We start from the raw sequence: 20,800 nt of genomic DNA, 5'->3' as shown, positions 1-20,800 counted from the left end.
CATCCCCATCATCTGTAATGCCATGCATTATTAAGTGTTTACAGAGAGAGAGAGAGAGAGAGAGAGAGAGAGAGAGAGAGAGAGAGAGAGAGAGAGAGAGAGAGAGAGAGAGAGAGAGAGAGAAGAGAGAGAGAGAGAGAATGAATGAGTGTGAAAGAAGGAGAATGAAAGAGTGAGAGTGAAAGAGGGAGAAAGGGTGAGTGAAAGAGAGATAGAGAAAGAGAGGTAGTAGTAAAATCACACAGGGAATGAAAGCGTTTTGCATTTCAAGATAACGTTTCTGCTAGACCTCCAGGGGGCAGTCTAGAGACCTCACTGACTGAGGCCATCACTGAGGTCATCACTGAGTCAGCGTTGTGAATGACGACTGTGTAGACTCACCAGAGACACACAACACACAGGTGCAGCTATTATTAGGGAACCTAACCTTGTTAGAAACACTTGGCAAACTCTATGGCAAAACCCCATTAAACTGAGATTATTCCTGGGTCCACCCGACGCACTTTGACTCAAAGACCCAGCCAACGGGAGATTAAAGGAGATTGAGAAGAGAGGAGTACGTGTTTAAAATGAGATATCCATCATTCTAAAATATGACCCTCTTAAAACTTAATTGCCAAGTTTAAATATCAAATTCACTGCTGAATATTATTGGGAATCTTACAACCTTCGCTTGTAAAGCAGCTAAATATGAGAGGGTGTAATAAGGAGGTGAAATTATGAAAATTATATGGTTTTTATTTTTTCTCAAATATCTTTTTAACGGAATCCTTCTTATGTTGAGAGTCAAGTTATAAGAGGCACAAGAGATTAAAAAAAATGCAAATAAAAAAATACTTGTTTTCAAAGCATCCAGTTGTATGACAGGGAATAAAACTGATTAAAAGTATAAAAATCAAACGCATGAAAAACAGAAAATAAGGCTCAGATATTATCACCGACTTTTTCTGATCAGCACTTTTTTTTTGTATCACTTCACTTCATTAATTGAATCATACAATCAGTTTGTTTATAGTCATAAACAAGATTACATTTCACCTTCACTTCCTACATGTATGTGTTTCAACAATCACTGTGTGCTTCATAGAGCGGGTGACGCAACAATCCTTCCAGCACGGGGTGGAGACTTTTTTTTATTATCCACAATTATTTTTTTTACTTGTCACTCAAGTATCTTAAAGTGCACAAACTATCTGGTCAGCTACCTGAGTACTAGTGAGAGTTAGTGCAGTTTCTACATCAAGAGAGGAGAGACAGAGACAGAGACAGAGAGAGAGAGAGAGAGAGAGATAGAGAGAGAGTGACCATGTAAAGCGAAAGACTGACTGATACCGTAAAGATAATTTTAAACACATTTTCATCATTGAAACATAAGTACTCTTGCCATGTGCAACAGACCCAGAAGAAAAAGGGCCCACCACCATAATAACCCGTTGTAAGTCCTGTATCATTACTTCATAAAGCAGGCTTCATATATATGCTGATGACTGATACTACGTACAAAAGTGCCCTGCATTCATGACCAAATACAGTAAATGGTAAGGACTCATTACAGTCCTACGAAGGGAATTTATAGTGCAGAAAGAAGTGGTTCATCTGAGTTTGTGTCTGTCACTTCTTTCGGGCCAGTTTGATATGTTGGTTTCACGCTGCGTCTTCAGAACGCGAGTCTTCCGACGACCCGCCAGTCACTTCACACCTACTGTACCGTTTTAATTTGAACCCGTCTATACAGCAGGTCATGCGTCGTTCTATTTCTCAGTGAAGCCACGTTTCCCCTTGTGATTTGTCAAAAATGGACCTAAGGACCTACCTCAAACCTTCTTGATCCTCCAATCATGGAGTGGGGCTTGAGATCAATTCACCTCACGAGGATGGATAGTGGAAGACTATACCTTCACTGTTGAGTATGAATCTAGTCTAAGGTAATGTGTGCGCTGCACTGAGAGCAGGTAATGCGTGCGCTGCACTGAGAGCAGGTAATGTGTGCGCTGCACTGAGAGCAGGTAATGCGTGCGCTGCACTGAGAGCAGGTAATGCGTGCGCTGCACTGAGAGCAGGTAATGTGTGTGCTGCACTGAGAGCAGGTAATGTGTGCGCTGCACTGAGAGCAGGTAATGCGTGCGCTGCACTGAGAGCAGGTAATGTGTGCGCTGCACTGAGAGCAGGTAATGCGTGCGCTGCACTGAGAGCAGGTAATGTGTGCGCTGCACTGAGAGCAGGTAATGTGTGCGCTGCACTGAGAGCAGGTAATGTGTGCGCTGCACTGAGAGCAGGTAATGCGTGCGCTGCACTGAGAGCAGGTAATGCGTGCGCTGCACTGAGAGCAGGTAATGCGTGCGCTGCACTGAGAGCAGGTAATGCGTGCGCTGCACTGAGAGCAGGTAATGTGTGCGCTGCACTGAGAGCAGGTAATGCGTGCGCTGCACTGAGAGCAGGTAATGTGTGCGCTGCACTGAGAGCAGGTAATGCGTGCGCTGCACTGAGAGCAGGTAATGCGTGCGCTGCACTGAGAGCAGGTAATGCGTGCGCTGCACTGAGAGCAGGTAATGCGTGCGCTGCACTGAGAGCAGGTAATGCGTGCGCTGCACTGAGAGCAGGTAATGCGTGCGCTGCACTGAGAGCAGGTAATGCGTGCGCTGCACTGAGAGCAGGTAATGTGTGCGCTGCACTGAGAGCAGGTAATGTGTGTGCTGCACTGAGAGCAGGTAATGTGTGCGCTGCACTGAGAGCAGGTAATGTGTGCGCTGCACTGAGAGCAGGTAATGCGTGCGCTGCACTGAGAGCAGGTAATGCGTGCGCTGCACTGAGAGCAGGTAATGTGTGTGCTGCACTGAGAGCAGGTAATGTGTGCGCTGCACTGAGAGCAGGTAATGTGTGCGCTGCACTGAGAGCAGGTAATGCGTGCGCTGCACTGAGAGCAGGTAATGTGTGCGCTGCACTGAGAGCAGGTAATGTGTGCGCTGCACTGAGAGCAGGTAATGCGTGCGCTGCACTGAGAGCAGGTAATGTGTGCGCTGCACTGAGAGCAGGTAATGCGTGCGCTGCACTGAGAGCAGGTAATGTGTGCGCTGCACTGAGAGCAGGTAATGCCGCATTAGAAGGCGGTTACCGTGTGAACATTCTTCCTGCTAATATTTATACGTAGGGCATATACTGTCGATTTCAGAGGGTGATTTGAGTGACCTAGGTAACTACAGATTGAATGGGAAATGTAAAGGGAAATGTCATGTGTTTGCCATTCCCCCTTGATGTACAGTATTTGAACATATCGCCCTGTAGCCTACTGTCACATTAAAAGCGATTAAAAGAACTTAGTGCTAGCATTGACAGTTATTAAAAGTACCTATTGGATCCACATTCATTCACATAATATTGTAGTTACAGAGAGTGTTTGTCCTAGGTGGTCTCGGGACAAAAGATCATAATATCGTAGTTACAGAGATTGATTGTCCTATGTGGTCTCAGGACAGAAGATCATAACATTGTAGTTACAAAGAGTGTTTGTCCTATGTGGTCTCGGGACAGAACATCATATTGCTTCAGGTAAAAAGCGCTGGTGTGTATGAGTGTGTGTGCGCGCACACACAAGTTTGTGCTTGTGCTCACGTGTGTGCAGGAGAAGGTATGTGTTCATACACGTGTGTGTGTGCCCCCACGTGTGCGTGCGTGTGCTGGAATGATGATTTACGGGGGGAAAAACATCTAAATTGTAGCTACCGACATCCACTTATTAGTAACAGTAAAATAATGCTACAAAGAGTGGAGAAGGAACAAAATAAAATAAAATAATGTTCTAGTCACTATTACTAATAAAATAAAAACTATACAGATTAGCAATGCTGAGAAAAAAAAAGTGTTTCTTTCGAATTTAGACTTTTTTTTTCTTCCTACTTTACATACATTTATTATTCGTTAATTCTTCATATAACACCACAGAGCGTTTGCTTCATTTCCGTGGAAACAGCAGTTAAGACTCTGGAATACTTTGAAAAAATGCTCTCCTCCTACACATCGTCGGCAGGCAGGTCAGGGATGCTGGTCTTCACTCGCGTGAAGAATGCCATCTTCTCTCTGAAATCACAACGTGAGCGCGGATCATTAGGTCACATGTTAGGTGTTAAGAGAAACGCGACGACATTATGGGGAATGTGCTTACCGTCTTCCCCAGAGTCAGACAAGAAGACCGGTTCATCGGTCAGCCTAGCTTAGCACAATGAATGGAAGCGGACAGTACCGGTTAACCTAGCTTAAACTCCGGGTGAGTTGTTCATTGGCCAACACTTAGGCTAGACTATTGTTCAAAGCTAGGCTAACATGCAGCCTAGCTAGCTGGGACCACTAGAGGTGTTTTTGGCCAACAGCTAGGCTAAGCTGGTCCGTATCTGTTTCCATTAATTTGTGCTAAGCTAGGCTAGTTTGCGGCTGGATAGCTTCCTACTGAAGGCACCGAGAGGAAATTGGTATCTATCTTGTTTTCTGACTCTGGAGAAGACGGTAACTGCATTTCCCATAACGTCGACGTGTTCCTTTAAAGTAGTTGTCCTAAATCCATGTACTTCAAACCAAGAATCTCTGATGTTTTATTTATTTTATTTTATTTAGCCTTTATTTGACCCAAATAGATGTCTCTCTCTCTCTCTTTCTCTCTCACTCTCGCCTCCTACCTGAAGGACTGGATCTCCGGCACCTCCTTGCGGCTCTGTCCTCGGATCTTGTGGACGTCCTTCGCGGCGGCCCTCATCATCTTGTCCACTCGCTGCTCCTGAAGCTGCTCCTCGCGGGTCTAAAAGGGGAGGAGGAGGTTGACGTACAACAGGAAGTAAGAGTTAGAGAGCGTCCTGTGTCCACGGGATTCATTCAAAACTTGAGTCGCTATTTTGAACGGCTCTTGGAAAAGAACGGAACCAAAAGATCCGGTTCCCGCCGAAGAGCCGTAATTCCCACCACTGGTTTCATGCATCCAATGGGAGGTTAAAGGGGAACTTCACCCAAATGAAGAATTCCAATCTGTTATATCCCCATGGCCTGGGAGAGTTCCATCAATAGTTGAGCTGCTTTCTCTCTCTCTCTCTCAAAGCCAGAAACCAGAGAAGTAAGACTCAAACGTGTGTGATGTCATCATGTATAAAGTCTGGAGCTCTAAACTTGATGACATCGCAAATTTGAGTTTTAGCAGTCTTAGGCCATAGGAATAACATGTATGGCTTCTTAAAATGGGCATAGTTCCCCTTTAAGGTCCAATGAGGTCAAGGTAACGTTAAGGTAGGGGTGGGGTTTATACGTGAGATGGCTCGTTTTTAGGGGAATCCCCCTGCGTACAGCGGTGCTAATGGTCCTGGGCGACCAGCCAGAGCAGGAACACTATATATCGTAAAAGCAATCCAGCATAAAAGCAATCCAGTGTATACACCACGAGTGTTTAGATCGCCTTTATTAATTTAAATTAAACAACAGCGTCTAGGCCGCAGAGAAAACGCCATACAAATTCCCTGTGTACTTAACGAGTTTGCTCATTATTTGCTGCAACTTAACATGCACTCACACACCAAACACACCTCCTTGATTGTAATGTTATATAGTCTGGCGAGAAAGACGGTCAAGAAAACTCACCCGATGTTTTTAACATCCACTCCTATAGCTCCATCTGCAGTTAAAACACCTGTGCATACTGTTTACTTTTACTCCTACTCATAGTATATTCAGATTCAAATCTTTTATTGCCTATATTTATTGTAACATATATTTATTGTAATTAACTCTGACTGCCACTGACTTTCCCCATCTCTACCGCCTGACGCCAGCGTTATTGACCATTTTAGCGATGTTTGCAGACCCATCGTGTGTTCTGTATTATAGCTATGGAGCCAATAGTATGGCTCATTTGACAGGCATTGTTCATAGTCCATTACTGACTAATTAGTTCATTTCTACACACTGTAGTTTGTTACACGCTACATGCTAAACATTGCCCCTTTTCCAAAATAATCCAGTATTTTTACATAGATCCATGACGCGTTATATGCAATAAGCCCAAATCGTCCTGGTTGATCGCCTGAAACCCCAAATACTCCCAAATCAAAGGTATATACCATCTACATATGTGCCTTCACAAAATCATCAAGGGGAGGGGGAAGGGTAGTCTTACCCCGAAAATGCGATTGTTACAAAAAGATCGTTACAGAAACATGTTTCAGGTTTGGTAAAATAGGCATAGAATATACCTTACCTTAGCCAGAAGGTACTCCAAAAAGAATAATTCCAATGATCCCATCGGCGATCGCGATTACTCGTTTATATGTAATTATTTGTGTATACGGGAAACTATAGGTTTTGAGGCGAGAAGATCTCCTAGCGATTGCTCTGCAAGAGCTCCTCCCCCTCAGAGCGAGTCAGGACAGAAAGGGATCAGGACAGACACTGTCTGAACTAGACTATCAGAGTTCAAAAGGTGGGCGATACTGCCACCTGGTGAGATTCGATTGATCATTGCAATTCCAATGTAGGCAGATGAATCAGAGACACCTAAAGGGCTCCGGCTGACCGTATAGAACGGGGATCAAAGGAAAATATCAAAGGATCAAAACCTGAGTATACTCAGGTTTCTGGCGCTCAACGGTTGGTGAGATAACCCGACTATACTCGGGTATGGCGCATAAAGAGTTAATTACTGCACCTTTGATTACACCATTTACTTGTTTTTTTTAGTTCATTATATTGTTTACACTGTTTATTCTTCTCATGTTATTGCCTATAATTTATGTCTTTCTACTATTGCCATGCCCATAGCTGTACCTCCCCTCCCCCTCCCCCATGCTGCTATGATGGCTGAATTTCCCCCAAGGGGATCAATAAAGGAATATCTTATCTTATCTTTTGTGAATTATCTTTTCCCCCCCTTCTTTTTCCGCTTTTGTGTGGAAGGTCACACTACCTCTCCTAGATCCTTCCCTTGCTGTGCAGGCGCCCCGACCGAACTGTAGGAGTCGCTGTTTACAACGACCAGGACCCACCCTCGCCGGGTTTCCCACCCTCTAAGGACGGTCGGCCAACCCGGAAGCACCACAGCTGGATTCGATCCCACTGTCTCTGTGGTGGTAGACAGCCGCTTAGTCCGCTGCGCTACCCGGCCGGCCCATCTTATCTTATGTTTTATTTGATAAAACTGCTGCGGATAATTAGATGGCCGTTTTCCATGACAGCTCATTTGATGAACATTCGTCAGAAGAAGATGACAGTGGAAGTGAGATGGATCTACAGTATAGTGGATCTTTACACCATCTTTCTCACCAGACCGTACACTTATGATATCACAACAATCAAGTAGGCTTTGTGTCGTGAGCATGTCTGGAAACTGTATTTGACATGTTCCGCGGCCCAGATACGCACTGGCGAGCTGTAAGGGTATAGAATATGCCTCTCCTGACCTGCTTCTCCGCCTGCCTGAGGAGGAGGCGGAAGCGTTCGTCCTCCTGCACCCAGGCGGGGAGCTCCCTCTGGCCCTGCTGCCTCGCCCTCTCCAGCTGCTCCTTCAGCTCACGCAACACCCGCAGCTCCTGAGAGAGACGGGCCTGCCACGTCCTGGACACCTGCAGGTCCAGCTCCAGGTCCAGGGAGGTCCGCAGGAGACCATCCAGGCCTTTCACTGGAACCGGAGGCTGGGGGAGGAGGAGGAGGAGAGGGGAAGGAGGAAGAGGAGAGAGGGAGGAGGAGGAGGAAGAAGAGAGAACATTATTCAATGTGTACAGACACAGAGCATCAGAGATGTCAAAGGGAGCCCGTCTAGAACTGGCTGCAAGCGTGTGTGTGTGAGAAAAAGAGATAAATAGATAAATAGGGTACATGCTATAAACCTATGAGATACTACTGTTGATAATGTCCTGCACCTCCATGTTTACATTCTCTCAATGACTGTGAAAAATATGTCGTTTTTCGGACTGAAAACGCAGAAAGAACCGTTTTTATATTAACACTTTAATCGCCGATGACGTGTTTAGACGTCATTCCTCGCCATGCTCATTCTGCCGAAGACGCCGTAACTCGTCTTTGATATCAATAATTCAAAAATCTGTGATCGAAATCATATTTCTCCTCCGGAGACATGAGATGTACTGGTGAGCTCCACTCAACTGTCTAACGGTTCAAGAGCGCCATCTGGTGGCCGATCGGCAGAGAGGGAGGGGCGCGCCAAACAGGAAGTGCTCATCCATATTTCGTCCGGGCACTCGCGATCGGTAGCCGGACTCCATCTCAACACACTGGATAATCAATCGCTCGCCCTAACTCAATAAACAACGTTATTTGGACGTATATAGTATTATACAACCTGGAAATGGTTCATCTATATCAACATCCCATAATCGAAAACTGTCTACTCCCTGCTCTGATGACCATATGACCCACACTAGACGAATGATATAACGTTGCCCACGGAATTATAAACGACCCCCCGCTCATCCAGTCAATATCAGATGATACGTAGTAACTTCTAGAAGTACCTCCAGTTGAAATTTTTCATCTGGCACCGATCGCTACCAAACTGTATTTGATCATCAATATAGTGCATTTGGGGCTATAAATCAAGTTCTGAAGAAAGCTGCAGAAAACGATAAAAACATACTTATACTTTAGACCGTATTTTAGTATGAATATGTGAATGAAAAAATATAACATTGATACACCCTGAACAATACATATAGGACATTGAATGGGCCATAATAATGTCAATTTAGCAATAGAATTTAAAAAGTTATAGCCCTGCAAAGAAGGGGAACTTCTCCATAGACAAATAGAGCTGGCTAGGGATGGTAAATTATGAATTTAACCATGGCGATCAAAGTGTTAACCGTTTGACGGCATTTCTAGGACCCTGCAGTTCCAGGACTGCATTTCTAGGACCTTAGTGCCACCTAGTGAATTAGATGGATGCATTTTTACTGCATTTCTAGGACCCTAGTTTTAGAGGTTTATTCCACCCAAATGCTACATTGTCCAACTACTTACTGTATAGTTTTAAAGGAAAACACAGATGTGACTCAAGATGTTTTTCTTATGTATCATTTATTTTTTCATGCAAAGGCATTTGGCAGACACTGTTATCCAGAGAGACGTACAACAAAGTGTATAACAATATAACATGTTCATAACAATATAAATACATATAACAACAAAAAAAACATTCAAAAGAGGGGGTAGCGTGTCATGCATTCAAATGACAAAGCACTTCTCTTCACAGTAATACAACTGGCAAGAAAACCACGTTAGAACAAAACTATGCTACTAAGAATGTATAGACTTCATTTTGGTGTCACCGCCTCTGAAGGTGTCACCCGGTGCGGTCCACCCTCCCCTGTAAGCAGTAACATGCTGCTCGTGTAGGAAGCAGCTTTGCCCACTAGATGGCGAGCTCTTGTACTGAGACATGAGCTTGTGCTGGTTGCCTAGATTCAGCCCATGAAACACTAGCTGATTGATGATTGATTGATTGAAAACTTTTATTAACAGATTGCAGAATGGATCCTTCTGAAGTACTTTGAGAGTGTCAGACAAATGCCTTGGTGAGGTTAATGTATTAGTCATTGGAATATCGTCGCAAGTATAGTAATACCAGTGTGTGTGTGTGTGTGTGTGTGTGTGTGTGTGTGTGTGTGTGTGTGTGTGTGTGTGTGTGTGTGTGTGTGTGTGTGTGTGTGTGTGTGTACTATAACAGTAAGTAACCCACCTCATAAAAAAATATATTAAAAGTGAAGCTCTGTGTGTGTATACTATGTGTATGTATGTGTGTGTGCTGTGCGCACGTGTGTGTGGGTCCCTCCTATATGAATTGAAAATGGGGGACCCTGATGGAAACAAGACAAACGTCTTTCTCTGGTCTGCATCCCCTTAACAATTGTATGTATTGAGCCGTACTGTATTGTACCCATTCTGCAATCTGTTAAATAAAGTTTTCATTCATTCATTCATTCATTCACTCCTGTGTCATGGGAGGTGGGTGTTGGGAGGGTTCTGTTTTTCTTTTTTTTATCACTTATTTAGCACTTTACCTGATATTATTGCCTTTATATATATATATATATATATATATATATATATATATATATATAAACATTGTCAGTTATTCTATTTCTGTTTCATTTGATAAAAAAAAAAACAGACCCCCTTCTTATCACCTCAGCCTACCCCAGACCCCCTTCAGCCTACCCCAGACCCCCTTCTTATCACCTCAGCCTACCCCAGACCCCCCACCAGGACCCACAGAGGGACTGTTGCTTCTTAACACCACAGTTGGGGCAGAACAAAGAAGAAAGTGTAAACACTGGACCATAAGTGAGTATTCCACCACCAGTCTCCCTCCCTCCTCCCTACGGTGGCCCAGCAGGGACATACAAGTTAGGTTCAGTGCCTGTCATCACAGTAATGGAGGCGGGCAAATGTCAAGATGCATTAATGATTCAGCAAGACATGAAATATTAACGGTCACTTTCACTGAGAGCTGTACGTCACACAGCTTGTGGCACCGAAAAATGGAAATTACCTCCCATCTCACTCGCTTTCTCCTTCCTCTCTGTTTCTCTCTCTATCCCTCCGCCTCTCTCTGTCTCTCTCTCTATATATAATATCACTCCCTCTCTCTCTATTCTTCCCTCTCTCTCTATCCTTCCCACTCTCTTTATCCCTCCCTCTCTCTATCCCTCCTTCTCTCTCTATCATTCCTTCTCTCTATCCCTCCCTCCCTCTCTATCCCTCCCTCTCTCTACCCCTCCCTCTCGCTCTATCCCTCCCTCTTTCTCTACCATAATTTCATTATTTCATACATTTTCTGCCGCCCCTTCCCTTTCTCTCTCTCCCTCTTGTTTTTATTTTCTCTCTCCTTTTCATTTATCCCTCTCATTGTCTTTCTTTCCCTTTCTCTCTCTCTCTCTCTCTCGCTCTCTCTCTCACCTCTGTTATGTTTTTATTCCTTTGCCTTTTGCTTCTATTTTCCCTCCACCTCCTCTGCTCTCTCTTTTAGAGAAAAACTAATGTCGTCAGCAAACGGTGGAGTTTAGACTGCACTATGAGGTTGGGCACACCGATCCAAAAAGAAAACAGATGGAAGGTATCGCTGACGGTTGAGTTTGTTTTTAATTAGAACCTAGCTAATGTAATTGAATAGTGTGTTTGCAGAAACCACAGCTTTGCTACGTATCCATCAGTTCCAAAAGATCCAAAACTTCATCCAAACTTTTCTGTCTGTCAAAAGTCAAAACAGATACAACTCTGGCCGAGACAGATTCATAATTGGCGCTATGTAGCAAGCGGACGCTCCTCGTGGAAAAATAATGAAAAACAAACATAGACTGACAGTGTGGCCGGGTCGCTTGTATGCAGACTGTTTCCATCTGTGGTCCTGCTCTGTGTCTCTGGCCTGTTGTGTTCTTGACAGTCTAAGGACCCGGCCGTGTGTATGCTTTCTACAACGCAGTTCGGCGATTTGCGAATCTGATTGGCCAGGTCATTTCTGGTCATGTGACATGTACGCCCAATCGTGGGACCGCATGTGTCTACACTGGTTAAGCTTAGGCGCTCTTTCGAAGTTGGTTAAGGTTAGAGTTTGTCTTAGAGCATGGCGATAGAACGCCTGCCCTTCTTTCGACGGTTAAGCTTAGGTTAGTTGAGGGGAGCTCCAGTAGCTCACCACGTACCGCGAGTGCTATTTCAGCGCCGTGGACAACCGTGCTCGTCACGGATCTGGGGCTGAGCGCGTTCGAATCCCGGACGGCAGCCGTGCCTTTCCCAGAGTGTCTTCCCCCCCATCTGAACCCTTTCAGCCTGCTTCTGTCGGTCGAACTTGACCAAGTATGAATGCGATGAAAAAGCGATAAACGCTAAAAGAACCAGCTGACTGGTCAAAGTTAAAAAAAAAAAAAAAGCTTAGGTTAGTTGTAACGTTAGTTTAGGTTTGTGTTAACGTTAGATAATGTACAAAATAAACGTTTTCCCACTGCTATAAACGTCGCACTTTTATTTTGACAACCCCAGAAAGGAAGTCATTATATATACTTTACCATCCTGATCTGTGTTAGCTCCGGTTAGCTCAGAGCGTCCGGTATAACAATATACCAGCCATTGGATTACTGTTTTCTAAATTGGGGAGGCTTTTAATCGTCAAGGTAAGAGGATTTCAAGTCATGGTATCCATAGACTTCAATCGGTTCGGAGCCTTTGAATAAATGAGAATGTAAACAAACACGGCGTCACGTTGAAATCACTGGCTGCGCTCAGAGAGGAGTGGTTGGGCAAAAAAATTGTTCCGAGTATATTTGCTCTGATTGATATACCGGACGCTCTGAGCTAACCGGAGCTAACACAGATCAGGATGGTAAAGTATATATAATGACTTCCTTTTCTGGGGTTGTCAAAATAAAAGTGCGACGTTTATAGCAGCGGAAAACGTTTATTTTGTACATTATCTAACGTTAACACGAACCTAAACTAACGTTACAACTAACCTAAGCTTAACCGTCGAAAGAAGGGCAGGCGTTCTATCGCCATGCTCTAAGACAAACTCTAACCTTAACCAACTTCGAAAGAGCGCCTAAGCTTAACCAGTGTAGACACTTGCGGTCCCACGATTGGGCGCACATGTCACATGACCAGAAACGTCAGTGGCCAATCAGATTCGCAAATCACCGAACTGCGTTGTAGAAAGCATACACACGGCCGGGTCCTTAGACTGTCAAGAACACAACAGGCCAGAGACACAGAGCAGGACCACAGATGGAAACAGACTGTTAACTGAGAAGCCAGAGCAGCAGCAGCAGAGTGTCAGTGGCTTATGACTCACTACGATAAGGTGGCCACAATATGGTGTCCATACTCCAACCTGGTCAAATACATGGTTTTAGTAGTAGTAGTAGTAGCAGTTGTAGCAGAGGAAGTCTGCTACAGAAGAAAGTTCTAGAAGAAAGTTTTAGTCGGTCGTAGCTGTAGTAGCCTAGTAGCAAAAGAGGAAATAGTGGTAGCAGTAGCAGTAGTAGTAGTAGTAGTAGTAGTAGTAGTAGTAGTAGCAGTAGTAGTAGTAGTAGTAGTAGTAGTAGTAGTAGTAGTAGTAGTAGTAGTAGCAGTAGCAGTAGTAGTAGTAGTAGCAGCGGCAGTAGTAGCAGTAGTAGTAGCATTAATTGTAGTTTCTGTAGTAAAAGCAGTAAAACAAGCAGTACTACAGTAGTAGTCCTTTATCAATAACACGATCGGTGCAGTACGCTGCGTAAATGACTGCTGACAGAGAGGAGACAGAAAAGGTGTGCAGGAGACGTTCTGGTCTTCCTACCTTCTTCATGCGCATGCTGCGCCTCTCTGAGGCGTTCCTGACAAACGGAGACTTCTTGGAGAGGGTGGAGCTGTCACTGTCGCTGCGGTTGATCTGAGGAGATAGAACACGGCAAAGTATTAGTATCTAATTACAATTACTCTAGTTACTGTAATTGCGTTTTAGTATGTTTAAAAACAAATAAGAAAATGTATTTCCAAACGCACAGAACGATCTTTAACACACCAAGAAAATGATACACTCGTGATCACAAACCACCTCGCTTCAGTGTGTAATTGTTTTAACCAATTCGTTTTTTTTAGCTTGTGTTTTGTCATGTTCATTTACATTTTGTTACTGTGAATGAGAGCAACCTCAACAATCCTGTTGAGATTTAAATAAAGGTTGGAGTGAGCGAATGAGTCTACTTGTAGACGGTTTTAGTGGAGTTGCCTAGAACAGCTCGGACCAGTCAGCTATTGATATGAGTAAGTAACACATTTGTTTTATTTGGGTCTATTTAGAATGTTTATGTTGTCATGTTGAAACCGTCTATACTTGACAACTTTTTTAGTTTTCTGCTACAAGATTAGTGAGTATAAGATAACCGTCTTTACTGTAGTTTACAGTAAAACATAGTCACTTATAACCTTTTTATTGTTGTTAATGTCTATTTTAATGTATTTTCTGAGGTAAGGAGTGTTGGGTTTTACAGTATTACAGTTGTATGAAAGGTGCTATACAAATAAAGTTTAGTATTATTATTATTATTATTATAACTAACACTGACCTTGGGCTGATAATAATGACCCATCAGAATATTTGCAAATGACACACTGGTCCACTCCTACATAGTTAGGATGGGTTAAACGCAGAGGATAAATTCCTGGTATATGCAAAATGGACTTGGCAAATAAAGATATTCTAATTCTCATTCTAATCCAAAACGTGTACCCAGTCAAGTTTGAAATTACATGTTTTAGAGAGCATGTACAACATACATATTTTTGTTAGAAAGTAACCAAGCACTTGAGAACTTCTTTGGTGTGCTACTCTTTTACTTAAAAAACAACTACCGGTACTTTTAAAAACAAGTACTGTGTGTGTGTGTGTGTGTGTGTGTGTGTAGGGGTGGGAAATCGCCAGAGACCTCACGATACGATACTATCGCGATACTTGCGTCACGATACGATAGTATTGCGATACTAATATTGCGATATACATTTTTTTAATTTCACTTATTACCTTTTTCAACTGCAAAGTAAAACGTTGTCAACATGTTTTATCTAATAAAATAAAGTTCAGTCTGTTCACCTCACTTCAATAATTTTTTATTGCAGAACATGGTGTAAACACTGTAATCTGTGTTGCATGTACCTGAAACTGAACTGTTTGTATTACAGTCATATTCCAACTTAACTGAATGCACATGTGTGTGTCTGTGTGCGTGTGTGGACTACTGTACTATTACAGGTATTGAAATGAACAATGCAACTTCATTATACAAAAAAAAAAAAAAAAAAAAAAAAAATGAATAATTAAATATCGATACTTGGCGTCCCTGTATCGATACAGTATCGCCACGCAAAGTATCGCGATACTACTACGTATCGATTTTTTCCCCCACCCCTATGTGTGTGTGTGTATATATATAAGCATGTACTACAGTATGTAATCATGTGTTTAGTATGTATGCGTGTGTTTAGTATGTATGCGTGTGTGTGTGTGTGTGTGCGTGACTGTGTGTGTGTGTGTGTGTGTGTGTGTGTGTGCGTGTGTGTGCGTGTGTGTGCGTGTCCTGACCCGGCAGATGTACTGGCTCTGGGGTCCGGGGGAGAAGGTCTTGGAGCGGATGATGGTGTTCCCCCTGATGAAGGGGTTCTGCTGCGGGACGTCCGGCCGTCGCTCTTTGGGCCGAACCACGGCGCAGTGGTGCCGCAGACCGCCCATGCTGGTCTCCTTGTTCACCTGAGTGAAGGAAGCACAAACAAACACCTCTCAGGCACTGATCTAGGGTCAGCTTCCTCCTTGTTCACCTGAATAAAGGGAAACACAGTGGTCCGTATTCACAAACACCTCTCAGGAGTGTGCGTACTGATCTAGGGTCAGCTTCAGGTTGTTAAGACTCATTATTACATGGCGTTTTCACATTCGCCGAAATGCTTGCTTGTGATTGGTCAACAGCGCTCGTCAGAGGTCCGATATTACTCGATAACGGACCTCTGCCGAACAATAATGACCGCTGTGCGCAGCTGGACCAATCAAGCCCACTACAACACTGTATCAGTGCTGCTCAGCATATGCACAGCTGCACTCAGTCATGCAATCAGACCACAGACCTGCCGGCTGCCGATAATAATAATCACTTTATTTGGGCTGACAGAGCCACAGAACAACTGCGTCTGCAAGTTAGCCATGTAATAAGCGGGATAATGTATAGCCTATACTCGGTCATTGTCGCAAAATAATTGACCTTCACTGACGTTTAAAACACCTCGGCTGCGCCTCGGTGTTCTAAACTCTGTGTCGGTCAATTATTTTGCGACAATGACCTCGGCTCGTAGCTATACATTATCCCTTACATAACATCTATTTATCACTGACCCCAAATTTACACCAAGCCCCGGGTCCCAGGTCATCACCATTTATACTGGACCCAGGTCCGCAAGTGTATTTCCTTAATCGCCACATCGCAGTTATCTCATTTTTAACATGATCAAAGGTGCAATAGATCAATGGTGGATTCATCTGTCGGTTGGGTCTTAGGTGGTGGTAGCATTCACGTACCCTCTCTACAATGGCTCCTGTCTGACTGGGTTTGGTTGCCTCCTTCTTCAGCTTCTCTTCCTCCTCTGCCTCGTCTTCCTCCTCTACCTCCCATTGGCTGCTGTCGGGATAAAACTCCTCCTCCTCGAGAGGCCCCTCCCCCTCCCCGCCGTTTGCTTCTTCGTCATCAAACATGTCTGCCTCTAGTTCCTCTTCATGCCTGGAAGAGAGAGAGAGAGACAGAGACAGAGAGAGGGGGGGGAAAAAAGATGAGACACATTACTCGGCTGTGGTGAAGAAGGAAGGGATTGAGAGTAAAAGGAACAAGCCAACATTATGGGCAAAGTGCTTACCATCTTCTCCAGTGTCAGACAAGAAGATAGATACCAATTTCCTCTCTGTGCGTTCAGTAGAAAGCTATCTGGCTGCAAGCTAGCCAAGCATAGCACAAACAATTGGAAGCAGATACGGACCACTCGCATAGCTTAAAACTCCGGGAGAGCCTGTTTTTGCCCAACAGCTATACTAGTGGTCCGTATCTGCTTCCATTCATTTGTGCTAAGCTAGGCTAGCTTGCAGCCGGATAGCTTCCTACTGAACGCACAGGGAGGAAACTGGTATCTATCTTCCTGTCTGACTCTGAAGAAGACGGTCGGCACATTTCCCACAATGTTGCTTTAACCCATTTAGACCTGAAATGCCTGCTAATAATGCATTATATAGCCTGCATATACACACAAATGTGTTTCCCGGATTCAATGGGAGAGAGAGAGAGCGGAGGAAGTGAAAGTGAAACGTGTACAAGGGAAGACAGAGGAGATGCAGTGTGATGTCCCTCATCTTGTACCTTTACTTTTTTAGATGTGAAGCACACAGGAACTCACTCACTCACTCATTCACTCACTCACTCGCTACTTTACTCCCTCAATGGCCATCTTGAGGTGTATCTTCTTCGTGAGGAGCGGCATTGAACCCATGGCTGATCCACTGGTAGAAGACTGTGAAGACCTTTTACAAATAGTTCCTGGTATATTACTGGGATAAACTTTTCAGGCATCCGCTAGTGATTTTTGACTACTCAAAACTCAAAAGTTTTGGCGACCAGGCATTCTCAAGAGCTGCACCCCGACTCTGGAACTCCCACCCTCAGACCGAGACTCTCCCTCACTCTCCATCTTCAAATCCAGACTCAAAACCGACCTGCTCTCCCTAGCATTCAACTTCCTTACCCATAACCACCCTCCTCCAACCCACCACCATTTTCCCCTGCCCTACGTTCTCTCCTCTCCTGCCCCCCCCCCCCCCACCCCCCTTGGTTTTCCCTTACTCTCTTCCCGACTGTCTCCCCTACTCACTCCCGTATTTGTTATCCGTTACTCGTGGTTTTATGTTCCTGTGTATTCTTATTTGTTCTCCGTTTCCCTGTGGTTCTATGTTTCTTTGTTTTCTTTGTTTCTTTTTTGCCTATTGTCAGCGACTTTGGGTCTTTGAAAAGCGCTATACAAAATAAATGAATTATTATTATTATTACTACTAAATCAAATCAAATCAAATTTATTTGTAAGGCCCGACAACACACGTTAATGTCCCTCATGTCCCTCATGGCATGCAGCAACATTCAAGAATATTTATGTGTTGCGTTTATTTACACCATGCCATGGCTTTTTTTTCCTCCTCTTTTTTTTTTAGCATTCTATATTTTGGAGTGATTCAGCTTCTTCCATTTCCGTACAACAGGTGTTGTTTCTTTCCCCTTTTCATTAAATCGAAAAGAGTTTGTTTTGAAGGTTTTGTGAATGTAGCGAGCTGGCAAAACAGGGAGGAAACGATAGCCATAGCCGATAAAGGGTGGCGCGTGATGATTAATGATGATAACACTCCAGAAAACACATAACACTGGCTCTCTTCAAATAAATCAACCAACGCAGCAACAGAAGTAGGAGACTGACTCTGTGCATCTTCGTGATAAACATTATCATCTGTCATCTTCCCAAAGCAACTTCTCTTAACTGTTTAAAGGTGTCGATATTCACTGGAGAACCCCGTGCTCGTCCCTGTGGTAGTAGCTTCCCTGAGCCGTCACTGGGTCTCCAGGTGGGAAATGGGCGGCACAAAGTTCCCAGGATATCGATCCTGCTCCCATTCAGACACAACCCGCCCTGCAGGAAGCGTCGCTGAACATTCCAGGGATAGACTGTAAGGAATGCCTTTGTGATTGTACTGGGGAGTTCCTCAGCGTTCATGGGACATGTACGGTCTTTGAAGCAGGGCAAGGCTGAAAAAGAGCATGTGTGCTCTGTCAATCTTTCCCTGGATATATAAAGATGAAAAACTATTCTTTTCTGAGAGGACAGAAGCGTCGGGGGAGGGTGATGGCTAAATATCATCCAGTTCTCCACGCGTCTGCCCGTGAAAGAGGAGCCGGGGACAGAGGTGGCAGTTAGGGCTCGTTCAGAACGACCTCCGTCCGGACACCCGATTACTCCCACGGCATGGAGGGAGAGGAGGAGAGGGGGAGGGAGGGAGATACAGGTGCACCGATACCAATTCCCCAGAACGGTACGAGTGCCACCAAGTTGTGGATCGGCTTATTTGAGCACTGGAACAGAATACTTCTCAGGTTGCAGTCCTTCATGACCACTAGCGTTGGAGGCGAGATGAAAAGGTCTGCACTTCCAAAGTCCAAAGACATCTAGTGACATATGGTATATATATCATGATGACACAATGGAATAAAAAACATAAGATGTTTTGACTGAAGCCTCCTTCAAATTAGATGTTTTAACTTTAACATTTTAAAGTTCATAGTTTTGGTTCAACGCACCCAGCAAATGGCACACAAAATGTGCACTGAGAAAGGTGCCATCAGTGGATCGATTGTTTAATGTTTTTTTTATTTAATTTTTTTTACATCATAATCATTAATTATATAATATTAAACATATATTATATAAATATAAAATTCAACTTGGCACAGGTGGCACAATTTTGTTTCCCTCGAAGAGAATCGCAGAATCACAGGCATCTTTCCTCATCGCCTGAAAGGTTTGGATTTTATGCACTAAAGAGCATTAATGGATCTGTATCAGGGCAGCCAGTCCAAGTACGAGTAGTACTTAGGAACTGGGCTGGGGATGATCCAGATAACACAGATGCAAGTAGTACTTATTGTAGGAACTGGATTGGCACCGGTCCAGGTACTACAGACGCAAGTAGTACTTAGGAACTGCATTGGCGCTGGTCCAGATAGTACAGACGCAAGTATTGGTGCAACTCTAGAGGGACAGAGGGGTAGCAGTTACTCAGCTGAGGGTTGGGGGGAGGGAGGGTGGCGGAGGGAGGGGGGGTGTATCCGAAATTCAAGCAGTGTCATTGTCTGTTTGAACCCGCCAGGTAGGATTCCTGGTTTTGACACAGGATCTCCCCCTATTGGCTGCAGGCCGTGTGTGTGTGTGTGTGTGTGTGTGTGTGTGTGTGTGTGTGTGTGTGTGTGTGTGTGTGTGTGTGTGTGTGTGTGCGTGTGTGTGTGTGTGTGTGTGTGTGTGTGCGTTTGCGTGTGTGTGTGTGTGTGTGTGTGTGTGTGTGTGTGTGTGTGTGTGTGTGTGTGTGTGTGTGTGTGTGTGTGTGTGTGGAGAAAAGGGGAGTAGGGGAGAAAGGGGTGGGAAAAATACGAGAGAGTAAGGGCTTGTGTCCATAGCGGACGTTTTTTTCAAGGCGGACCGCTTTGAAAAAAAGGGAAAAAAAGCTCAGATCGTTTTCCTGGGTCTCGCGACTGCCGCGGCTCCGCCCCTTCCTCGATGTTGATTACCTTGATGAGCGCGCTCCTTTCCAAAAGTTGAACTAGTTTCAACTTTATGCGCTGGGAGCGCTCTGCCCAAAAACGCTGCCGCCGAGAGCTCGTAAACGCGAGGCCTGTCGCGCCTGTAGCATAGAAATGAATGACAGGAAGGAGCTGACAACTCATAAAACGTCCGCTATGGACACAAGCCCTAAGAGAATAAGCAAATAGAGGAGAAAAGGAGGAGATAACATTGAAGAGGAGAAAAGAATGGGGGGGAGAATAGAACCGAATAAAGAAGAAAAGACACGAGGAGAAGGAGATAAGGAGGATAAAAGAGGATAGACGAGGGAGAGAAACGATGAGGGGGTGAGAGAAGAAGGCAAGGAGGCGGGAACCAAGGAGAAGAGACAAAACAAACCAACAAAGATGAGAGGAAGGGAGAAACGGTGGGATGAAGAAAGAGCAGAGGAGGATGGGAATAAAGATGAAGGACAGATGAAGGTGTCGGCGTGAACCACTCACCACTCGTCCTCCTCTGGTGCTCCTTCTAAACTCCCTGCTGCACTGTCAGTGTTGGGAACACGCGTCTGAAACACACACACAGACACACAACATGAATAACATTCAAGAGTTCATTCGGGGGGTTATGATTTCTGGTATAAAAGTTAGTTGTTGTTGAATATTTTCAACTGGAGCGAAAGCCTCTTGGCCTCAAGTCCCTTCACTCCTACCGCCTCCTTCCGCTGACCTTGCGTGCATGCGTTTCACACCGCCTCAAAATCTTTCATTCTACCCAGAGAAACCCTTGAAAAGTCCATTGGGTTTATTATATCGCATTCATGTTTCCCGTTCGGTTTTGGCGAAGTTGTAAACCAACCTGCTTTGACTGACAGGCAGTTGGCTTGTTAGACTCCAAGGAAGACAGTATAAACCAAACATTTTGAAGCACAAGTTTTTATGACAAC

General features: G+C 44.4%; 1 protein-coding gene across 2 annotated transcripts in view; it reads right to left on the bottom strand.

The window, feature by feature from the left end:
- Nucleotides 1–3,919: 3,919 nt before the first annotated feature.
- Nucleotides 3,920–20,800, bottom strand: part of wwc1 (WW and C2 domain containing 1) — a 133,055-nt gene continuing 116,174 nt past the window's right edge. The window contains exons 16-22 of one of the 2 annotated variants that reach the window (XM_084320934.1): nt 20,358–20,422; nt 16,076–16,274; nt 15,092–15,256; nt 13,310–13,402; nt 7,428–7,658; nt 4,668–4,786; nt 3,920–4,074 (exon numbers count right to left, since the gene is read on the bottom strand). In XM_084320934.1, coding sequence (XP_084177060.1) covers nt 4,008–4,074; nt 4,668–4,786; nt 7,428–7,658; nt 13,310–13,402; nt 15,092–15,256; nt 16,076–16,274; nt 20,358–20,422 — 939 coding nt within the window. In that variant the 3' untranslated portion in view covers nt 3,920–4,007. The remainder of the gene's footprint in view (nt 4,075–4,667; nt 4,787–7,427; nt 7,659–13,309; nt 13,403–15,091; nt 15,257–16,075; nt 16,275–20,357; nt 20,423–20,800) is intronic. The other variant, XM_084320935.1, reaches the window with a different exon arrangement.

The sequence above is a fragment of the Notolepis coatsorum genome (assembly GCF_963971535.1).
Source record: "Notolepis coatsorum genome assembly, chromosome: 8".
NCBI classification, from domain to species: domain Eukaryota; kingdom Metazoa; phylum Chordata; class Actinopteri; order Aulopiformes; family Paralepididae; genus Notolepis; species Notolepis coatsorum.
This window is presented reverse-complemented; position numbering and strand designations above follow the sequence as displayed.